At 36.8% G+C, this 17,448-nt stretch overlaps 5 protein-coding genes across 9 annotated transcripts in view; 2 read left to right on the top strand and 3 right to left on the bottom strand.

The window, feature by feature from the left end:
• LOC108575663 (protein DDI1 homolog 2) overlaps positions 1-3,580 on the top strand; it is a 5,021-nt gene extending 1,441 nt beyond the window's left edge. Inside the window, exons 3-6 of one of the 5 annotated variants that reach the window (XM_017938519.1) lie at positions 82-336; positions 590-895; positions 984-1,124; positions 3,539-3,580. In XM_017938519.1, the coding sequence (XP_017794008.1) occupies positions 82-336; positions 590-895; positions 984-1,111 (689 nt within the window). In that variant the 3' untranslated portion in view covers positions 1,112-1,124; positions 3,539-3,580. The other 4 variants (XM_017938518.1, XM_017938516.1, XM_017938520.1 and 1 more) reach the window with 4 other exon arrangements.
• Positions 2,455-4,394, bottom strand: LOC108575664 (uncharacterized oxidoreductase YrbE-like). Its single transcript, XM_017938522.1, has 4 exons — positions 4,227-4,394; positions 3,848-4,090; positions 3,183-3,564; positions 2,455-2,901 (listed from the first exon to the last, which is right to left on the bottom strand). The coding sequence occupies exons 1-4, from the start codon at positions 4,310-4,312 to the stop codon at positions 2,455-2,457; spliced, it is 1,158 nt and encodes a 385-aa protein (XP_017794011.1). The 5' UTR covers positions 4,313-4,394.
• Positions 4,395-6,308: 1,914 nt separating this feature from the next.
• Positions 6,309-7,411, bottom strand: LOC108575667. Its single transcript, XM_017938525.1, has 4 exons — positions 7,351-7,411; positions 6,854-7,101; positions 6,644-6,768; positions 6,309-6,518 (listed from the first exon to the last, which is right to left on the bottom strand). Exons 1-4 carry the CDS (start codon positions 7,409-7,411, stop codon positions 6,380-6,382), a joined length of 573 nt encoding a protein of 190 aa, XP_017794014.1. The 3' UTR covers positions 6,309-6,379.
• Positions 7,412-8,498: 1,087 nt separating this feature from the next.
• On the top strand, positions 8,499-11,098 carry LOC108575665 (probable enoyl-CoA hydratase, mitochondrial). The gene is made up of 7 exons (XM_017938523.1): positions 8,499-8,700; positions 9,808-10,014; positions 10,080-10,204; positions 10,271-10,475; positions 10,548-10,667; positions 10,727-10,794; positions 10,873-11,098. Exons 1-7 carry the CDS (start codon positions 8,604-8,606, stop codon positions 10,936-10,938), a joined length of 888 nt encoding a protein of 295 aa, XP_017794012.1. The 5' UTR covers positions 8,499-8,603; the 3' UTR covers positions 10,939-11,098.
• Positions 11,099-11,741: 643 nt separating this feature from the next.
• The window catches only part of LOC108575666, a 31,205-nt gene continuing 25,498 nt past the window's right edge, over positions 11,742-17,448 (bottom strand). The window contains exons 2-3 of the mRNA XM_017938524.1: positions 12,897-13,422; positions 11,742-12,489 (exon numbers count right to left, since the gene is read on the bottom strand). Coding sequence (XP_017794013.1) covers positions 12,299-12,489; positions 12,897-13,359 — 654 coding nt within the window. The 5' untranslated portion in view covers positions 13,360-13,422 and the 3' untranslated portion in view covers positions 11,742-12,298. The remainder of the gene's footprint in view (positions 12,490-12,896; positions 13,423-17,448) is intronic.

Genomic DNA, 17,448 nt, shown 5'->3' with positions numbered 1-17,448 from the left:
TTTCCCACTTTTTTTTTTTTTTTTTTTTTTTTCAGATATCCAAGAGTTTTTTTCAAACTAAGAACTTGTATTAATTTACAGAGAAGTTTTCCACTGTGCTCAAAAATCAGATCAAACTCAGAGAGGAGCGTGAAGCGCAGAGGCTTAGAATGATGAATGCAGATCCCTTTGATACAGAGGCACAGAGGTTTATTGCTGAGGACATTAGACAGAAAAATATTAAAGCCAACATGGAGGCTGCAATGGAGTACAATCCAGAGACTTTTGGCTCAGTTGTTATGTTATATGTTAATTGTAAAGTGAATGGATTCCCAGTCAAAGCATTTATCGATACAGGTACACAGTATTCTTAACTCTATTTACATTTACCAATGAACACACCATTGGACTGGAGACAAGATTATTTTTGAGTGTCTTTGTTTGGCTGCCTTTGGCTGTCTATTTTTAAATCCTGCATTTTGAAAGTCATTCTTTGTTGTTCATGGAGGGAGTAGTTTAAATTTAGCCTCTTACACGAGCCACATTTTTATTCGCTGAGACGCATTTCGTCTCTCTCACCAAAAGATAACAGAATTTTATGAAAAATTAGGTGCGCAGTCGACGGTAATGTCCGACGCCTGCGCGGAAAGATGCCACATAATGCGACTAGTGGACACGAGGTGGGCTGGAATTGCTCATGGAGTTGGTACACAGCCTATAATTGGTCGCATACACATGGTACAAATCCAAATAGGCAATGATCACCTGACAACCTCGTTCACTGTCCTCGCGGAACAAAGCATGGACATGTTACTCGGTCTGGACATGCTGAAGAGCCACCAGTGCTGCATAGATTTAAAGAAGAACGTGCTACAGATTGGCACCACTGGTGCTGAGACACCATTCTTAGCTGAAGGTGAACATCCACAGGGTTTTTATGACAATAGACTATTCTTTTTAATTTTTCATTGGGCATAGGTGGTTTTTTTTTTTTTTTTAATCAGGGGAATTGCCAGAGTGGTTGAGGTTAAGTGGCTACAGTGACATGAGCAATTACGACGTGGAGGATGATGAGGGCGAGATGAAAGGACCCAGAGCTTTGGAGGATGGCTCCAGGGATGCAAAGAAGTAGCGTCGGCAACTTGGTAAGGATTTAGACTATCCTGTTTTCCTCAGATCCTTTCAAAATCCTCCCATACACTGTGTTAAGCAAAAAGTTCATCCAGCTAAAACAGGTCCTTCTCTGTCAATTCACTTTTATGACTAAATCAAGAATGGAAACAGTATTTTTCCTTGGCTTTTTTTCTTCAATGGGTCTGGCAGATAGATTAGAGGGCAACAGCGGTCCGTCGAGCAGGGCCAAGGCAGGCCCCATAGAGAGCACAGTCTTCTCTCATGATCCTTTCACAGAGGAGACAGTCAAGGAAATAGAATCTTTGGGATTCGGCAGGGTCCAGGTGATCGCAGAACTTCGCAGATTCAACGGGGACAAGACTCAAGCTACCGATGCATTGTTCACCAAAAATTTTTAATTTTAAATCAGGGAGGGAAAAAAAAGAAAGATTGTGAAGTGAAGTAAATAGGGGGGAAGAAAGATTTCTACTTGATCTTTAGTAGCGATTTTTTAATATCGACGCAATTGTACATTGAACATGTGAGAAGGTTGCTGCAGTAGCAACTAGGGACGCCATATTGATAAGCTACGTACTTCCTGTGCATATCTTCTCTTATCCTTCTTCTTCTTCTTTTTTGGAGAGGGAGAAGGTTATCGAGTAGAGTTTATCTGCTATCAGCGCGTTCTGATAATCTAACTTGTATCATTATCGTAATACGTATGTCTAGGGATCAGTATAATAAGAACAAAAAAATGGTTTAAAGTTAGCTGAACAGCTTGTATCGTTTAAATCTGAGGTTAGTCACGTTCGTGAATTTTTATTTTTATTTTACCAAATTAATTAAACGAACGGCTACACCTAAGCGTGTTAAGCTTTTTTTAATCATAAACAAATTTCACGAACGTTTCGAACGTCTAACCTCGAAGAAAAATTAGTTCCTCCTCGAAATGAAAATTCACGACGATCGACGCCAGCTCAATCACGACGTTTTCCATTTCTTCTTCTTTTTTTTTTTTTTTTTTTTTTTTTTTTTTTTTCTCCCCCCCTAAAGTAGTTGAAGGAAAGAACATAATAAAACCTGTTTTTGATGGGGATCTTTATTCTTTCCTCTTTGGTTTTCCTATGCAAACAGACAGTAACGCGAAACTTTTGTATCATTACTATCTCTATACTTCTTAGGGTATATGGTATTTTTCTGTATTTTCTTTATATTATTATACCGATGAGAGAGAGAAAAAAGAGAAAAACAGAAAGAAAAAATCTTGTGTGTATGTCTCTTGAACCCTGCTAGAAAAAAGTAATAACTCTACAAGCTACAAAGTAGTGGAATGATTCCTTGGAATGGGCACTTTCACGCTGTTTATGGCAACTCGTTCTCAGTCCACTGTATCTTCACCGTTTCTCCTGTACGAGCTGATTCCTCGCAGGCAGATGCGATTTTAGACACAGCTAGAGTTTCTTTGGGCAGCACAGAGGACTCAACCTTCCCCAGCGCTATGTTCACAAAGTGATCCAGCTCTCGACGATAGGCATTCATGAATCTGCTAGGGAACGAGTACCAAATTGGTGAAGTGTTGGTTCCTTGGGTGCCAATCTGTGTCACGACAGAAAGAGGTCGTTGGTTGTCCGCTGTGATCATACCCTTCGGACCGAACACTTCTACACGCTGATCGTAGCCATGTACACTGTTTCGAGACATGTCGATCATACCCAAGGTGCCTGAGGGAAAACAGAAGGAAACTGCTACCGTGTCGTAGTCACCAATTGCTTTGATCTCTGGAATGTGTGCGTATGCTTGGACGGAGACCTGTGATAAAATGTTTGTATGAAAGTGAGATCAGAAATGTATCATAGTGTTGTGGCTGAGTAGCTAAGGACTTTCGTTTGTTTTTGTGAGCTGACAATTGAACTCTTTTGAATTAGAAATCAGTAGAAATTGGGGATCTCAGTGTTAGTATGACCAGATAGCTTGTTTTACACGAGGATTGTATGAGGGATTTAGAGACTACACATTAGCAATTCTGGGTCTAAGCTTTCTATCTAACACACTGCTTTCTTTTCTAGTTAACAGTTCATGGTGTCTATTACCTTGGTAGGATATTCCCCAAGGATCCAAGTGATTACATCAATGTCATGGACCATACTGTCGTGTAAAATGCCTCCAGAATTCTTTAAATACTCCAGAGAAGGAAGAGTGCAGTCCCTGCTGACTGTTTTGATGATATGAACGTGCCCAATCTCACCATTCCTTACTCTTTCCTTAAGATCCAAGTAGCTGGGGTCGAAACGCCTATAGAAGGCACAGAATAACGGTTTACCGTTATTTTTTGCTGTCTCGTAGCATTTTAAGGTGTTCACGTTGTCCTTAGCCACTGGTTTCTCACAGAGCACAGCTTTCTTCCCTTCCAGCGCCTTTCTCACAATTGTCTCGTGTGTGTACGTAGGCGATGCAACTATCACGGCGTCCACGCTGCGCAAAGGACGACAATTTCAATTGTTAATTGATCTCTGGAACCGGGGTTAGCTGAATTTCTTCTCCAATTCAAGGGATCAATAGGAAATAGAGGGTTAACGTTGGAAAAAATTTATAGCAGGAAGTCAGTATAAAAAAAAGTAAGTTTTTTCTTCATTTTTGAGAAATTGAAGAATCAATAGTAGGTATTAATATGAATGTCAAAACATTTCAAGGATAAATTTATAAAAAGAATATCTACACTGACACCTGTCTTCATAGCAGAACCAGGATCACTTATTTGGGTTCGTTGTATACCCTGTCTGCCTGTTTACTCGTCAGAAAAGTAACATCGTCGAGATGCCAGTATTCCTTCATATTCGCCCTGTTAGACTCAACATCGTCCACAATGTAAAGCAGCTTAAGACGAGGACTAGCAATGATATTAGACAAGTGGATAGTCCCAGCTCTTCCAACACCGAACAGTGCAACTTTCACCATAGGATGTCCCAGTCCCTTCTTCAGCGTTACGTCTTCCAAGTATCTACAATAACATCGAACCTCTTTTCAACTCGGAAAAAGACTTAAAAAGACCACCCAACCTCCAGTTTCTTTCCTTTCTAAGGAAGAATTAGATTTTCTATGAAGATTTTGCGAATGCAGAGGGGAGTATCACTCACTTTCGATAGATGGTGTCCTGTACAGGTGGCGAGGGTGATGGTTTAGTGTATGGAGAAGAGGCTTCTTTGAATTTTATTGTCGCCATGGTGCCCTAAGCAGATCGTCAAACAATTCTCCACAAACAGAAACAATTGCGATTAAATATTCGACGCTCTCTGGTATATATACCAACGGGGACCCTAATGTGGAGGCGAGGTACCTTATCTGCTGCAAATTATATCACCTGAGAAACGTTGCTGATGCGAGAATCTCGATTTTTCTTCTTCAACGAAACAGTTGCCTTAGGATGGTAGATTCTTCAAATTGAGGGGTATGTTCGTCAATGGAGCTTTAAGTAGGAAGAATGTGATTTGTTTTTTGCTTTGATAAACAGAATGTCGAATTGTAAAATTTGTAGAATGTGAAATTTATTATTTATTTAGAATTTTTTAGAGCAATGGTCACCCACTCATGGTTAAACAAATAGCTCAAAAAAAGTTCCTGAAAAAAGCCCAATTTTTTGAACCTTAGAATCGCGGCGAAAGTTCATTTTCCCTGCGCAAAAATACCTCAACCATATATCGTAGAACACCTAAAAAAATATTTTCTAAAAAGGGACATTAAATTTTGTCTAATAATTTGTCAAAAAATTTTCAAATATTACCTAGTCAAATAATTTTTTCAACACGTTCCAAATGGTTTGTTGAAGTAAAGGTAAAGATAGATATAATTGAATTAAGTGAAATTACTCGTAATAATTGCCGATAGATAAGCGCAATCAGCTCATGCACTTCTGTGCTTCGATTAGACTTAATTTTTCGATGATGTTTTCTAGAGTTTGCATGAAGCAGGATGAAAGAAAATAGCAGAATTGATGATAATCGATGAATGTAATGACAAAATACTGTATTATTTAACAGTTTATGTTTGTTCATGTTTTTACTTGTTTTCTTCTGTTATGGTATTGTGCCGATCCAGTTATTGATTTACCTTTTATTGATTCATTTAGTAGCGCAGTGTTGTATATGTAAACTGGACTAATGAAGAACAATTAGAATACTTTAACCATAATTTGTACCATAAAGAAGTTTTATTTTTTTTCATTTTGAACTAAACTTTGCGATAAAGAAAAAATAAATGTTATATATACAGTTAAAACATTAAATTGGAGAGCAAGGTTCATGTTAAAATATTGGATATATTGTCAAGTAAAGTAAACAATTTTTTCCAAGGACACCAGTGAATCGCATAGTCAACAACCCCAGTAGAAGAGTCTCCGTCATCAGTATGTACGATTCTGTGTCTGATGAGATTAATAGCCTCAAGATCATTTTATATGTCATCATGTGCAATATGATTTCTTTTGGTACATTCAGGCCATTAATACCTCGAATTCGATTTGAAAAATGTGTCTGAACCTAAGCTCAAAATTCACATATTCCATGCACATATTAATTATTAATTAACGTATTAATTGTATGCAGAAATTTTATTTTTATGGTGATGAAGAGTAGCTCTTTTGTGAAAGAATGCTACCACTTTTTAATTATCTAGTGCATCAACATGAAAATAACATTTCCAAATAAAAATATATCTTCCACTGTACACGTACATATAGTGTTGAAATAATAGGTTACCAGGTCATCGTATTGAGTATCTTCGATAAGTTAACACTATCGAGAGATATGTTGTGCTTATCAAAAAAAGAAAAATTCTATTATTGATCATTCAATTCATCGACCGGGTTTCATGGTTCTTCAAGCAGTTGGAAAATTTGCGGAAATATCATTATTGACAGCAATAGAAGTAAAAAACATTGGCTGTATCTGATCAAAAAGTTTTATACAAGATTCTTTTTTAATAGTTGTGTCATCTTCCTTCTATTCTTCAACAGTATGTTTTGTGTTATTTTTTAAAGATCGATCTCTTCAAGGCAGCAAAAAAGAATTAAAAAATTGGATATTAATAGTAGTATCTATTTCCAGTAGTGTATTTTTTCTTTAATTTTCTCTGAAAGCTTGAGCTATTCATAGAGCATGCTAGATAAGCCTCAAACTTTAAAATTTAGTCATAAGAGCCTCAGAAAAAATTAGGTAATCTCTCAAAAATTTTCGGCACAGTGCATTTAACTTGATTTCCAAATTTTTCTCATAGCCTCATGTCAGACAATGATCTACAATTCATCATTGATCCTAAGAACCCCATGAGGCATAAAAACGACCCTGTTGGTCTCGCTTTCCACGTAGTCAAACCTCTTCATCTCATCCCTGCCTGGGTCAGCATCCACCAAAGATATACTCGACTTGCCCATTCTGTAAATAACGTCACCATAATCATCTAACCAGATAACGTAATCAGCCGCAAGCAATTAACCGCTGAAGACGAGCAGAAAATTCAAAAACTGATAAAGTAGCATTTAAAAAATGATGCAAATTACTTTTTATCAGTTTCATTTAGTCCGACTTTGGAAAAGTCACATTTCAAGACGAAGGCAGCGTCACCTGGCGTAATTAGCTCATCATCGTGCTGGAGGATCAAAATATTCTTGTACCTATTGCCAATCTGAAATAAAATACAATCTCGATTAAATGAGTTTTGAATTATTTTTTAAAAGATCATCTTCAAGTGATTTTTATCAAGTGTTTACTTTTTCAGTGGCACATTCGTTGAAGGGAATATTTATGATGAATGTACCTCCTAGAATAGGGTCCAAGAAACATGGAGATTGCCTGGAATGAAAGCTACCTTGTGTGTAAATCACTCCAGAAAAATCTAAAGACGTTTGAAGCTCTACCGCCATCTCGTCTGCTCCGCAATATAAAGCAATCCGGTCGTATCCCTCTGTGGATGCACCAATCTGCATGTCCATGGACAGATCTTGCTCCCAAATTTCTCCTGATATCGTTGAAAAATATTCTTCTTTCATATCACTGATAATTGTAATTTTTTATTGTTTATCAAGGATAATTGACATTGGTTGTTTTGCAGAAATTGTGTTTGGTAAATGTCTTACTTGGAATAAAGTACAATGTGTAGAATTTATTTTTTAATCACCGGATAAAGTGAAATGAAAAATTAAATTGTCATGCTAGAGTTTGAATTGAAGTAGTTCAATTTCTTTTTAATTTTAATTTTTTTAATTACCAGCTGATTGTTTTCTTAAGGTGAGAATGAAAAGGAGTAGAGTGAATAGCGGTGCTCTCATGACGTAGAACATTGCCAGACGAATGTCCATGAACTAACAGTGAATTCGAGTTCATTAATCGGAAGGTAAATAGTCACTGCTATTACCTGTTCCTGGCTGGCTCCCACTTTGACGCCGGATTCCTTAAAGCTTTTGCTATAGTACACATTCTTTTCCTCTTCCCATTCATAGACAATCAAATTTTTATAATTATTTTTTGATATTGGGAAATTTAAAAAAAATAAAAAATCATAAGTTTTTTGAACTCTGAAGTCTTTCTAATTCTAATTTACAAAATTAGTCAAAAATTTTAGTTAATATCATACTCCATACTTTATTCTTTCAACCCTGAGTCTTCAATTTTAATTCAGAGAATTAGTAGAAAGAAGAAAAGAATATTCAACGAAAAATCTGTTCTGGTTGTCTACATTCAAGACCATTATTAAGGTCATCGAACCCTATCAAATATCACCCCGAGAAAATTAGAATTATTTCATTTTCTCTTCCATTGTATTACATCAATTATTTTCAATTTTTTTAAATAAATCCACAACTTATTTTTCACGCCTACCTCTGCTTACCGACAGGTCGACGTTGTTTCAACAACACCCGCCATATGGCGCAACGATGCCAATCTTCTACCATTCTCAAACCACATGAAACCCGTTCTCTTTTTCACATTACGTCACACCTAACTGTACATGACTAACTTAAATAGCAAACATTTCCAGACCTATAACTCGACTAACTTAAAACTTGTGTACTTAACTCTGGAATACTAACGTTAATTTTGTATGCACACTGTACCTCATGTTATAAAAATAATATTTGTATATTTTTTCTAACTTTATTAACATTAAAATTGTAAAAATTGTTTATTTTAAGTTCAAAACATAACTGCATATAGCATAATTGCAAATCTCATATTGAGATACATGAAAATACATTATGATTTTACAACCATTTTATCAGAATCACTATTTAAATTATTCAAATTGATAACTCTGGTGAAACCAACAGGGTTTCGTAATTTTTGCCTACGCCACTGTCTCCAGCAAGCGTGCTATTTTTCCTATTTGCCAGCTCGTTTACTTACAGCTCATTGGCAACAGGCTCTGCTTATCATTCCGTCGCGATACTCGATAATACTCGTTCATCCACATCTTCAATATTGTTGCTACCGGTAGTATTTTTAAGAATAAAGCAAAGCATCATGGCAACCACGCGTCTCGGCCAAGTCCTGTTCGCCAAGAGTCTGCAAATTGGTCATAAACCACAATATTTCACCAACAATGTGAAGTTCTATTGTTGTAAGTACATATTATCGAATAGGAATTTGACAGTCACATGTTTTTAATTTTTGGGATTGGTATTCTTAAAGGGTAATTATCTTCTTGATCGCCTTATGGTAAAATATTTGTTTCTTTTCTTTTATTGTTTGTGAGCTTTATCTAGCTAAGATTATTGTAATTTATTCTGTGAACTTCGATACTCGATGATTTTTGAAAAATTATGCTAGGATGAGGTGGCAGTTTTATAATTGCAATAAATAAGGTATACAATTGTTCTGTGTTTATGAAATTGTTTGTTAAATTTGAGTGCAGGTAAATTTTCTAAAAAATACATAAGTGGAAAAGTGGTAATAATTTCTCGAAAAATGAAGTAAATGAAATTGTCGGTTGTTGACGCCTTTTGGAAGCATAATGTACAAATACGGGTCCATTTGAGAGTAAAACTAGCGCGAGAAACTCTCGAGAGTATATTTCCGTATTTCTCACAAGTGAATACTGCGTTTGAGAGACTGTCGGAGAGCAGCATCCAACTCTCTGAGAGCGACCCTTCGCAAGTTGCTCTCGAGTGAATACATTCGAATGGATGGTAATATTACTATCGGAGAGTTGTTTCCAAAATGCAAATCAGTTTCGTTTTTCCGAGAGTACTATCGTGTACTACAATCGTCCAACTTGCGAACCATACAGCAATATTCGTATATAGAAAAAAAAGAAAAAAAACCGTCATTGTTAAGGCAATTGAGTTCATGACATGGACGTCCAACAAAGTTATTTTTTTAAACTTTTAATGAAAATTTTTATTTCTTTTCTTTTTCTTCGGTTGTATGGAAGTTGGCTGTGGCACATAAAAAACAGCAGAAATGTTTCGGCAACAATTACCAGCGATAGTAATCTCTCGGCGAGTTATCTAGTGTCTAAAGTAAAAATTCTCGAAGTTGCTTACAAATGAACACACTCAGGAGTGACTATCGAGAATAACTCTCGCGAGTTTCTCTCAAATGGGTACTTATTGTTATCTTAACTCTCATTATCATACAAATCCATCGACCAATCCACTTCAACAATTGCAATATTTTCCACAATTTTTCTATAACCTTACAGTTGACAAAATTACGCAACTTGCAGGTCAGGTCCAGAACTATGAGTACGTCAAGGTCGAAACCACAGGCGAAAAAAAGAACGTAGCTTTGGTGACTTTGAACAGGCCAAAAGCTCTGAACGCCCTATGTGATAAATTAATGACGGAATTAAATGATGCCGTGTTGAAATTGGACCAAAACGAGAATATTGGAGCCATTGTTGTTACTGGCAGCGAGAAAGCCTTTGCAGCTGGTAAAATATCTTTTAAACGACAATTTAAAACAGAATATTCTCCAATTTTTTAATCATTTTTTCAGGTGCTGATATCAAAGAGATGCAAAATAACACTTATTCTCAGACAATCAGAGGTAACTTCTTAACAAGTTGGGATGGTGTCTCTAAACTCTCAAAACCAGTTATTGCTGCTGTGAATGGTTATGCTGTATGTTTACACAATTTAGAAAATAAAAAAAAAATTCTTTGGGTCTAAGATTACATTTTTATTCAGCTAGGAGGAGGCTGTGAGTTAGCAATGATGTGCGACATCATCTATGCTGGTGAGAAGGCCAGGTTTGGCCAGCCAGAGATTGCCATTGGCACCATTCCTGGTGCTGGAGGTACTCAAAGACTGACCAGAGTTGTTGGCAAGAGCAAAGCCATGGAAATGGTACTCACAGGCAACCAGATCACTGCTGAGGAGGCTGAGAAGAGTGGTAGGTTTATTAAAAAAGAATAAAAAAAGGAATTGCTTTGTTATATGTTTTATAAATATTTTTTATTAACAGGTTTGGTCAGCAAAGTCTTTCCAGCAGATAAATTGGTAGCAGAAGCGGTTAAATTGGGAGAAAAAATTGCCTCACACTCCCAGTTGGTTGTTGCCATGGCTAAAGAATCTGTCAACACTGGTACTTATCAAAATTGCACTAATAATGACTATTTTTTAAAATATAAATTCCTTTTGCAGCTTATGAGACTACCTTGAAGGAGGGTCTCCACTTTGAGAAAAGGATGTTCCATGGCACTTTTGCTACTGTAAGAATTTTTTTAGGAGAATATGTTAATTTAAGAAAAAAATTAATTCATTACTCAATTATTTAATTAAAATTTCAGGCTGACAGGAAGGAGGGAATGACAGCATTCGTTGAGAAAAGACCACCCAAGTTTACAAACCAATGAGTAGACAAAATGCCTAATTAAGACTCCATTATTGGAGTGACAATACTCCGTGTAATTGAAGATACTTATTTTTCTACCAGATTGTATACAGTTGCATTTTATTATGGTCAATAATAGACGATTTTTTTGTTTAAAAAAGAAAAAAATAGAAGAATGAATGAAGACGTGGTTAACGCTCGCAAAGAACTTTTATTTTTTTCCGTTTTTTTCTTTAATAGCTACCCTTACAATCTAACACATGATCCTTGAGTATGATACATTTACAGTTAACGGCTCGTACCAGGTAAATGTTTATTATTAATAGTAATAATCCTGATGGTTTTGTGGAAGCATGGAAACGTCATGGACGTCGTGGATAGGTTATGTCCAAGTACAATTAGGAACAATGGAATTTCTTGTTCTTCACAACATCTTACGCAATAATAAATATCAAAGTTCATATATAATTATGTAATAATTCTCAGGAGTACTTTTTTCAGATTTTCTCAGAGAATCGAATACTATTTCATGGTATAAAAAGATGTTCCCTTTTTCGTAGGTTAAGTACCCGCCAAAAAAAAATGATCACAATTTCTTTTTCTTAATTTGCAACTACAATACAGTGGTCCAAAAATGTTTGTTCGTGAAAATTCAGTAAATATTCAGCGTATCAAATTCGCCTGGAAAAAACAGCAGTATCAAATAGGGACGAATTATTTTCGAAAATACTCTTCTCTCCAGAGAAATCATTTTCTTCTCGATCCCCTTGTAAAACCTGCTTGACTAGCTAACACTAACAATGTACAGGTATGATGGAAGGGCCGTGCATACTTATGTTTCCCTGGTTCTCCTTGTCTCTTCACTTTAAGAATTAAAAAAAAAAAACGAAAAAAATATCAAACTAACTACCTTACAGGCTAAACATCTCTCGTTGCGTTCCTTATACTTAATAATCGTTACTTTAAGTACACACCAAGGGGTTCCGTGTAACATTGGGGTGTCATGGGATCTCGAAGAAGCTTCTGGTACCATGAACAGCTCTATTTACAAAGATTTTCTCCCCGAGAAAAATTGGCCAGAAAAATATTCTCAAAAATATCCTCGTGATATGTGCATAAACACGTGACTTTAGATCGTTGGTCATTTCTTTTTTTCTTTTTTATTTTGCCGGGTTCTTGGTCCTGGTTTCTCTGCAGATGGACGTTAGAAGCTTCTGGAGATTGGGTACAATAAAAATTGGGGAGTGTGCTGATCACGCGGTTTCCTTTCTCGTGGTATATATCACAGTTGCAAGCTCTGCTCGAATAACTAAGTTCGTAGAGTTACAGAAGTGGAAATGAAGTGTCTGGTGTCAGGTGAACTTAATCGTTCGACCAAGCGTTTACCGCTTATTGCGGCTTTTCATGGTGAAACGTCTCCAGAAGTTGCCACTCTTCTTCGATGGCGTTGCAACCGGTGTGTCGTAGGGGTAGCTCGACTCTTCGTCTGTATCCTGTGCACTCGGTGTCTCCCTCGTTGGGGATCCACCGTGGCCTGAGTCCCTGTCACCGTCTGCAGAATTTTTTTCCAGACCTAGAAGAAATATCGCGCTGTCATTGTTCTGTAGAAATACACTAAAATAAATTTTCTATTCTAATTTTCAGCAATTTAATGTTTCAGATCATTCCTTGGCTATTGGACACTGCGTAGATGAAGTTTGAGGACTTTAGAAGATATGGAAGCCTCTTGGACGGTTCAGTACTAACTTTACGAAGATCAAATTTTAGAAGGAGATTTTTTCTAGGTCTATTGAACCCATAAAGTCCAATTCCCAATGATCATGAATTTGGATGATACTGTAGACCTTAACTCTGTGCAAATAATTTTTCTTCAGACAGTTCTAGGTCCCCTAACCTAACCTAGCATTCCTAAAATAAATTCTAAATCCCGTTGGAAATCGAGAAATGGTAAACATCCTCTGAATAAAGAAAGTATCATACCTCCAGCACGTAACATGTCCAGAAACGTGTTCTCAGTGTTGCCACGCGTGCGTCCCTGCTTCTGGGATGGTGTCCCGAAGCTCAGGCTCTGGATATTGATCTCCGCCTTGAGCTGTTCAGGCGGGATGTCGTCAACTCGAAATTCATTGGGGTCTTCGACGAACGCCTGCTGTAGGTCGCGCATGATCTTCTTCCGGATGGTCTTCTTCATAGACAGATGTCTCTCCAAGTGTTTCACGTCGCTCTCAGTCAAAGTTTTGCTGTTGTCGCGACGACGAGACTTCTTCTTCTTGCTATTCTTCGGGCTCTCCTCTTCACCGGAAGTGGAGCCCACAGACACCGCGCTGTCGTGTCCTGGAGCCTTCTCCTCAGCCTGGATCCGAGTGTTCTCCCATTTGTTACCAAAACCGAAAATATCCCGAAGGTGAGGGATGTTTCTGTCGGCTGTCTGCTGCCTGGCCATTATTTTCTGTGGTCCACAATTGGGTTGGATACTTCGAGACTATAGGGAATGGCTGTTATTCACCTGGAAAAGAAGTTAGATGTTAGAAAGATATTTGAAAAATTGTGGGAGTCGAGAAATTTTTCTCTTTCCGCCGGTGGATACTTTTTGGCATGTAGAATAAGATACAAAAAGAATTTTTAAAATGTTCGAAGAATTAAAACAGTTACGACTGTTTGAAGTTGTTGACATTATGGTGTCGTAGTAATTCAATTATCTTACGTGTATCACGTCAACCGTACACCGTATGTACTGTAAACAAATATTTTTTCGTAGTGAAATAATTGCTTAATGCACGGATAAAAGATCGTCAAATTTTACCCAATGCTTTGTAAAAAAAAAAAAGTTCCTAAATAGTTCAATTTTCAAGGCGAGTTACACAACTACCTGTTTGAGAAAGAAGGTCATTTACGCATACTTGGGAAGCAAAATTAAAGTGCATGGTAACCTGTTGCCGGTAATAATTAAGAGGCGCGTTTTCCAGACGCTATTAAATCGCACCCCTCATCAGGCAACCCGCCTGATCGACGTTACTTTAACACTACGACGCATTCCCGTTACTGTAAGCACGTATCGTGTATGTGTGTGTGTGTGTGTGTGTGAGTATATGTATATAATGCATTGAGCGTGCATGTTTCCTATTTCAGCTGGGAAGACCTTTAATCGCCGCGAGGAAGACCGGATCCGCCATTTGAAAAAAAAAAACTGATTTACCGACGGCCAATAAACACCCGTCAGAAGTTCAAGTCGACGACACTTTAACACAACGAGCTTATGTCTTGTCGTCCGTCTCTCTGTCCACTATAGTTCGAGACGGTTATACGGTTATTGGTTTTAGGTTTCCAGTGGATGTGCGCGCATTCGTTCCGCGGAAACAAAGAATGGGACAAGAATAGAACGAGTTCTGGTCGTCGAGCGGGAACGTTGACTTTGCCCGATGTTTTTGCCATCCCCTAAACTCTTTAGAACAAAGACTGGTGCCTATGAAGAGAGTGTCTGTCCTTAGAAACGTTGATTTGAAAGACAGGTAACTTTGGGTGGGTAAGAATCATTTTTTTTTTAATACTGCTACCTCTACGTTTTTAAAGGTGCAATTAAAAAATTGCATATCTTAAGTATTTTTGGGAATTTGCGTTTGAAAATTATCCTCGACAACATCCATTAACGGTATTTCAACTCTGCAAAAGGTAGATAAAAGTTGACATTCGTAACTACGAAGTCTCTCGTCTGAATGAAGACTTGAATACCTTATCTACCTAAAAGTATTAAGAAACAGTCTAAGTAGCCATTTTGTAATTCACCGCGAAATTCAACTATCTCCAGACAAAGAATCTAGCCTACCAATTACACTTCAACAAGATTCCTAAGCACATGTACCAACTATGCTAACGAACTCTGGCAACAAAGCGCGTGAAACGAGATTATGGTTCTGGCAGAGCGAAGATCTAGGAACAGTCGTTATTGGAGCATCAATAAAAAGGTTATTGTTCGTGGATAAAGAGCGACGCCAGTTACGCGATACAGCGTGGGCTCGATCCGAAGATCGATAACGCGAAATCTCGCCCACGCGTTTCCCTCCGTGCACTTTCCATCTGCCCGCCCGTGAGAAACCGCTTTATTTATACTCAGAATGTCCTTTTTTCATCGAAGAGTGCTCGGTTGCATTCTAATAGGGGCGCGTGGGCGCGCTTTGCCCCACTGGGTAACTGCCTTTGCCATTTCTGCCTCTTGTCTGTATACATTCGAAAGGAATCGTCGCCAAAAACATTTGTCGATTTTCAGTTTTCATGTAATCGGATAGATCGTTATAATTTGGGATTGGGCACTTCGTCAATTAGTTGTAGCACGAAAAATGTTGTAGAAAGTAGTTAATTATGGCTTTGTTATGAATGGAATGTCTGATGAGTATGATGGTATTATGAGGAGGCTGACCTGCTAACTTCGAAAGATCATGGACGTATTATTAACGACATTCTCCCCTGAAAAATCACTAACACTAGGATTTTTTTCGCTAGGATTTTTTGGACCACATATTATAATAGTAATATTTATCTGAATGTGGTTTAATAATTTTATATATATGTATCCTATACTCTTATTAAATATTTTTCACTTTCATCAAAACAATTTTTCGTATATGTGACCTACTTAACCCTTTAAATTAAGCCATCTTAACTTTCACCCCAAGACATTAAGCATCTAACCTAACCTTCTGAAATTAAAAATATTATAGATCTTACACTTATATAAATTAAAGATATAGTTAGATTTAAAATTAAAATGTATTACAAATAATACAACTCATTTTAGTTATACTTCAACCATAATTTACATCATCAGTGTGACTCGTTATTATAAGGCAAAGGGTTAAACTTGAAAACTTCCAAGAAATAAATTGTATTATTTATCAGAGTAGACTGGATGATTATATTCCCTCTGAGATGGAATAGAACGTTAAGGCTGAACGATGACCGGTTGGAGAATACGAATCGAGCGATTACGAAAGAGTTATTCGCACTGGCTTTAAGTATTCATGATGTGTGCACGCACGTGGTTCACAGGATACCGGTCCGAGTGTCGTGAACTGTTACGCGGCCTGCAATCAGCATTAACACGCTTCACATTTATACGTAGGATGATATTTATCCATGGCAAAACAAACCTCTGCTCGAACAATGCTTATGGTTAGCCATATTTAAGAGGCAAGATCAATCATTTCTTAACGTACCAGCATTTTAGAAGTAGAAGTGTACGTAGAACCAGAGAAAAATCCAATTTGCATAGTAATGGTTAGGTTAGGTTAGGTTACGAACAATCGTTTATTAACGTATCAGCATTTTTTGGTATATCAAAATAGCGTGTCACTACCATGGTTAGGTTAGGTTGACCCATCATGAATTTACTTAACATGAAACCCGTAAGACCATTTGTGATTTACTTTTCATTTTTAAACTAAGTTCACAACTTTCAGAGAAAATGAATTTTTATGCCCTGGCTTTTAATCCTGTAAATCATTCATATTGCAATATTTGATGTTTTTTACAGGATTTATCTTATCTTTGAAAAATACTCTAGAGGAACTTTTATGCATGCAAACTTTTGTAACATTCTGTTTGTACAAAAATTGTACCTTGTTTGTACACTAATGAGATTCTACCTTGTCTATGGAAAATAATAAGAATAATTTTAAGAGTAGAAAGATCCAATCTATATGGTAATGATGGACACAAAGTTGCAATTCTAATTGGATGAAAAATTCAGGAGAGTCATGCACTATAAAAAAGTTGAACATGTGTATGCTGTTCTGAGATTGGTATTGCTAATATTGGTATTGCTAATATTGCTAGTATTGGTATTGCTAATATTCTTTGTGGAGATTTAATGTTTGCAGTGAGGCTTGGTAAAACTTCTAAAGGAAGTAATAAAGTGTGGTAATTGCGATTATGGAGGACTTAGAGGACTCTGAAGTTGCAGTACAAAATTTTAAATCTATCCTTTCAATCAGTGTACTACAAAAAGGTAATAAAATGAAGTTATAAAGAACCATGACTCTGTGAAAGACTCAGAGATGAAAATTTCTATATAAAAAAAATTATTGCACTAAACTATTTAACAGAAAATAAATAAGAAGAAACATAATTAATTATAACCACTCAACAAGTGTCTGCAGAAGCAAAATCAGATGAAGTAAAAATTGCAAATGAAACTTCAGGATGGCAAACCACCATGAAAAACCTTAACACATATAATTCAAAAACTCATGTACTTCTAACAGAACAATTTGACAATTGAAACCTGTCTATAGAGACTCAATGAAGAGTCCATAACTGTAATTGTAATTGCACAGAAAAATTTTCAAAAATTCAATAAGTGGAGCAGGTAAAAAAAAAAAACTGATGGATGAAAAACGAGTTACACCCAAAAATAGGAATGTTCTAAGGGCTGTCATAGCGACACACTGTGCAATGCAAACACTGTTAGGCTAGAAGAAAGAAAAAAAAAAAATGTTGAAAAGCCTGGGTAAAAGCTTGGCCTGATGAAGGTGCAGGG

The sequence above is a fragment of the Habropoda laboriosa genome, unplaced genomic scaffold (genome assembly GCF_001263275.1).
Source record: "Habropoda laboriosa isolate 0110345459 unplaced genomic scaffold, ASM126327v1 scaffold295, whole genome shotgun sequence".
NCBI classification, from domain to species: Eukaryota; Metazoa; Arthropoda; class Insecta; order Hymenoptera; family Apidae; genus Habropoda; species Habropoda laboriosa.
The sequence above is the reverse complement of the archived record's forward strand: the minus strand, read 5'-3'. Positions and strand labels throughout refer to the sequence as shown.